General features: G+C 42.5%; 1 protein-coding gene across 2 annotated transcripts in view; it reads right to left on the bottom strand.

Annotated features, from left to right (window-relative positions):
- Positions 1–4330, bottom strand: part of mmadhcb (metabolism of cobalamin associated Db) — a 30288-nt gene that overhangs the window by 13263 nt on the left and 12695 nt on the right. For both annotated transcript variants that reach the window (XM_046055095.1, XM_046055094.1), the window contains exons 3-4: positions 2955–3099; positions 2552–2769 (exon numbers count right to left, since the gene is read on the bottom strand). In XM_046055095.1, the coding sequence (XP_045911051.1) occupies positions 2552–2769; positions 2955–3099 (363 nt within the window). The remainder of the gene's footprint in view (positions 1–2551; positions 2770–2954; positions 3100–4330) is intronic.

The following is a 4330-nucleotide window of genomic DNA, read 5'->3' as shown; positions in this document are numbered from 1 at the left end:
CCACCCTGAGCCATGGTTCTGCTCGAGGTTTCTGCCTCTTAAAAGGAAGTTTTTCCTTGCCTCTGTCGCCTAGTGCTTGCTCTTGGTGGGAACTGTTGGGCTTCTGTAAATATCATCACAGAGTACGGTCTAGACCTGCTCTTTTATGAAAAGCGCTGCGAGATAACTGTTGTTGTGATTTGGCGCTATATAAATAAAATTGAATTGAACTGAAATACGGAGCATTTACAAATCAGCTGTGATCTAATATTACAACATAGCTCTCCTTATTAGCTAGGCTCCTTAAAGGCTTGCTAATAACTTTTTTGGGTCTCCAACATTGACAGTTGTGTAGGAAAGATTTGTGCAGTGGTATTCTTGAGAGAGAGGGAGAGAGAGAGACAAGGTGCTGCGCAAATATAGGCACAACATTCTGCAATCAACTACGATTTTAAATAGACCTAGAAAAAGAAAAAAAATCACACATCAATACGGGGTGGTCGGCGTTGATACTGTGGCGGGCCGCCACAAACATGAGATACACTGACCCAGTAAACGTGCTCCAGCTCGGATCGCCATGGAAGAGGAAGTTGCTGTAACTACAGTGTACATGCTCACATCTGCAACAAACTTCACTCTCCTGCTCCGAACACACCTACATTCTATGCAGTGCCCCAAAGGGGCAGGTTTGATGTGTTTCTCACATATCAAACCTGCGCGATGATGATAATTCCATTTCAACTTCACATTGGAGCCTATAAGCCCCGTCCCCCGAGAGCGCACACCGCTCTCGCCGTTGCAGAGCTGAGCACCATAATCCCCGACCCCACACTAGCGGCTCCGCTGTGCCCTGCGAGCTCTCCCTTGTACTAAACTTGTACTAAGTAAGGCTTTATGCGGTGGCCCCACAGTGTTTTCCACCTAAAGGTCCCAGCTATAGTTGTCTGCATGCATTTGTTAGCAAACATTTTTAAGCAGAAATGAAAAATGTATTAGTTTCAGTGTGTTTAAACTTATAAGTAGCTCTTACAATCATTCTGTCTTTGGGTTAGACAGTGTTATTTTTCAGAGAAGCCCAAAATCAAATGGTGTGCTAGTTGTTAGCTGGCAGGTCAATTGTGGATTGGCCAAGCAGGGAAGACTTGTGGTTCTGTTGGAGTCTTTTGCTACGTCACGTTCCAATCTTGCAGGAGAAGGACCCAGTCACTCCATCTATTCCGCTCAGAGCTAAGCTAATTAATTGCCTCTTTTAGCATGTAAAGTTAGCTGACAGACTTTGTCCCGTAGCCACTGGCAAACTGAGTTGGTTTGCAGGGATTTAAGTAGAGCCTGACCGATTTATTGGCCTGACGATATTATTGCCTGATATGCGTACATTTACATCAGCATCTGCGTTTATAACAGCCATTTTATGAGAAACATAAATTAGAAACAGAGAAATAGATCCTTCACTCATGTCAGGGTTGTTGCATAGTTTGCCCATCAGAGGGCGCTCTGCAGCTCCCCTGCACACCACACCACAAAAACCACAAAAGAAAACAATCAGCTGACCAGAGTCTACCGGAGCACACAGAGAGAATGAAGGAGAATGACTGCGTTACCGTCTTACCAGTGAGTTGGTCATTTGTCACGTTAATTAAATCATAATAAAAACTGCCCTTATTACTTCTTCTCTCCATGACCTTACTTCCTAACCCTCCTGTTTTTCTTTGCCCTCTCCCAGCTCCTCCAGGCTCACAGCAGTGTGTTTAATGTTACGGTAGTTGAGTGGTGGAGGATATGCTGTTGACAGATTGATTCAAGATTTTTTTCTGAAATAGTGCGGTATTTCTAACAAACTGTCCTCTAGATGCGAATATGCTACATTTAAAGTAGTTATTATGGCAGATTATGTGTAAGGTAAAATACACATGCTTATTCTCTCTCTCTATGATTACAGATGGCTGAAAAAGTTGCACCTTATAGCAGCAATATTTATTTAGACTATGATGTATTTTATTACTAATCCATTTAGGAAAAGTTATTACAGTCCACATACAGAACAGCTTTCAATATCGTCCTGTTCTTACATACATGTGTACTACATACAGGAAAGGGCTCTACTATCCAAATTTTCAAAATCAAAATATCTGCTCATAAATCGGCTCTTTTTCCCTTTAATATTGTCATCGGCCCCCAAAACCCACATCGGTCGGGCTCTAATCTTAAGAAGGTAACTGAATCACTGCCATAAGAGCAGAGAGTTCTGCTATATATTGCAGTGCACTCTTTCCATTTGTTTTGGCCTTTTATACAAAAATGAAAAATTAAACTGATCATAAACTGAGTAATAGCAGAATTCACGGCAGAGTGGTTGTTTTGGATTGCACTGGATTATATGGGTGAATCTGGCAAAATAGCAATTCAAACATTGTTAAATATCAGGAGTGTATCCTAAATTGTGTTGTTACACAGCTACACTTAAATGATTACATAAGTGATGCTGCACAGTTAGCTGTTGTAAACCATCTTTCAGTTTTTTTCTAGTATAACTTGTGGTTAAATTTATAAATATTAACATTATAACACTCACAAAGAACTCTCCGATGAACTGGGAAAGTACAAATTCATGTCTCTCACTGCTGGATGGCGCAGACAGTACATCAGAGATCATCTTGTCTGGCATGCTTGTTTTATGCTCTGCTAGTCCTTCCAGGTGGCAGTCAAAACCAGCATTGCCAGGCAGCTGGAAGCGCTGGTCCTGGGGTCCAAATGGCCCCATGCTCTCATCAGGCCACACTGTACAGAGTCCTTGATCAGAGAGGAACATTTAAAAAAGTAAACAATGCAAGAAAATACAGCTTTCACCTACACCAGAATCACAGAATGAGAGGAAGAAACTGCACAACTATTTGACCCTTCTGTTGCATTTGATTCATGTTTTCAATATGCCTTATGTCTATACAGCATAATGACACACATTATAATCTACATACCCATGTCAGAAGGAGTGATGGCTACATGGGGCTCATCAGAGCCAGATGATCCAGCAGCAGAGAAGGATCTGGCTCCAGCCACTCGATGCACCAACACATGAAGTCCTGGGAGGTAACTGACCAGCCTGGCTCTGCTGCACAGCACCTGAACACACACAAACTACCTTTCTCACAGAGTACCAAAGATGTAGCGTTTACTATGAGTGTGTCCTGCATTCACAATGAAAAAAAGCAACTCAATTTATATATTATATATATATATATATATACACATACACACACATATACATATACAGACACGCAAACTGGTCATAGGTTAAAAAAAAAACAAAAAACAAAAAGGTGAGAAGGATAAGCAAGCAGAGAAAAACACAAAGACGGTGTAAGGGGGGTTTGTTTTAGGCTTTCATGTTGTATAGGTAATGCACATTTGTCTACAGAAAGATACAGACACGCTAGGATGCCACTTTGTGTTGAAAAGTGGTGGGGACATCAGGGCTAGGATTAGTAGTGTGACGATACACCAAGCTCACGAGATGAGACAATATACAGATGGTTTCATGAGAAAGAGATGGGACAATTTTTTTATTTTATTTTTATTTTTTACCGGGCCGGACAGGGGGGCAGACACGGGGATGGGGGGGCACAAACAGACAGCACAGAGAAAGGACAACACCTGTAAGAGAAGAGGGAAAGGCGGTGGAAGGTGGGGACAACAGGGAAAAGCTGTGGGAAACACCAATTGCAGAAAGCAACGAAACCTACAATAGAACAGAGAGTGGGGCTTGGGGAGGAGAAAAACAACAACAAACAAACACAAACAAAAACAAACAATAAAAATAATAATAATAGTATTAAAGCTGCAAGCAGCGTTGGGCGGGCCCTCGCACTTGTAGCGCGTCCGCGTGTGAGCCGGCCGAGTTGCACATTCTGGAGCTCTGCCGGTGCGGCTGTGAATTTGCTAAGCGGTTCCTACGCCGCATGAAGGTGCTATATGTCACTTTGTGTGTCCCCTATGTGGAGCTACATAGCACTTGCCACTATGAATATAAATCGGTATTGGCGTGTAGATGTCTTCGGGGTGGGAGAGTTATCAAGCACGTAAAGTTTGGTCCAGATGTGAGCATGTACACTGAAGCTACGACAACTTCCGTGTCATGGCGAAGAGTTGATCTTTGACGCCACGCCACGGACACGCCCATTGACGAAAACTTGCAAATAGCACAACTTTTCATCTTCAATGCCTTTAGAAGGCACAGCTGAAATTTGAGGTCGGTCGGACTAAATCCCTCGGAGGAGTTCGTTAAAGTACGAAGTGTGTAAATCATCCAAAATTTTACGTAAAATTCAAAATGGCCGACTTCCTGTTGGGTTTA

Source organism: Micropterus dolomieu, linkage group LG07 (genome assembly GCF_021292245.1).
Source record: "Micropterus dolomieu isolate WLL.071019.BEF.003 ecotype Adirondacks linkage group LG07, ASM2129224v1, whole genome shotgun sequence".
NCBI classification, from domain to species: Eukaryota; Metazoa; Chordata; class Actinopteri; order Centrarchiformes; family Centrarchidae; genus Micropterus; species Micropterus dolomieu.
This window is presented reverse-complemented; position numbering and strand designations above follow the sequence as displayed.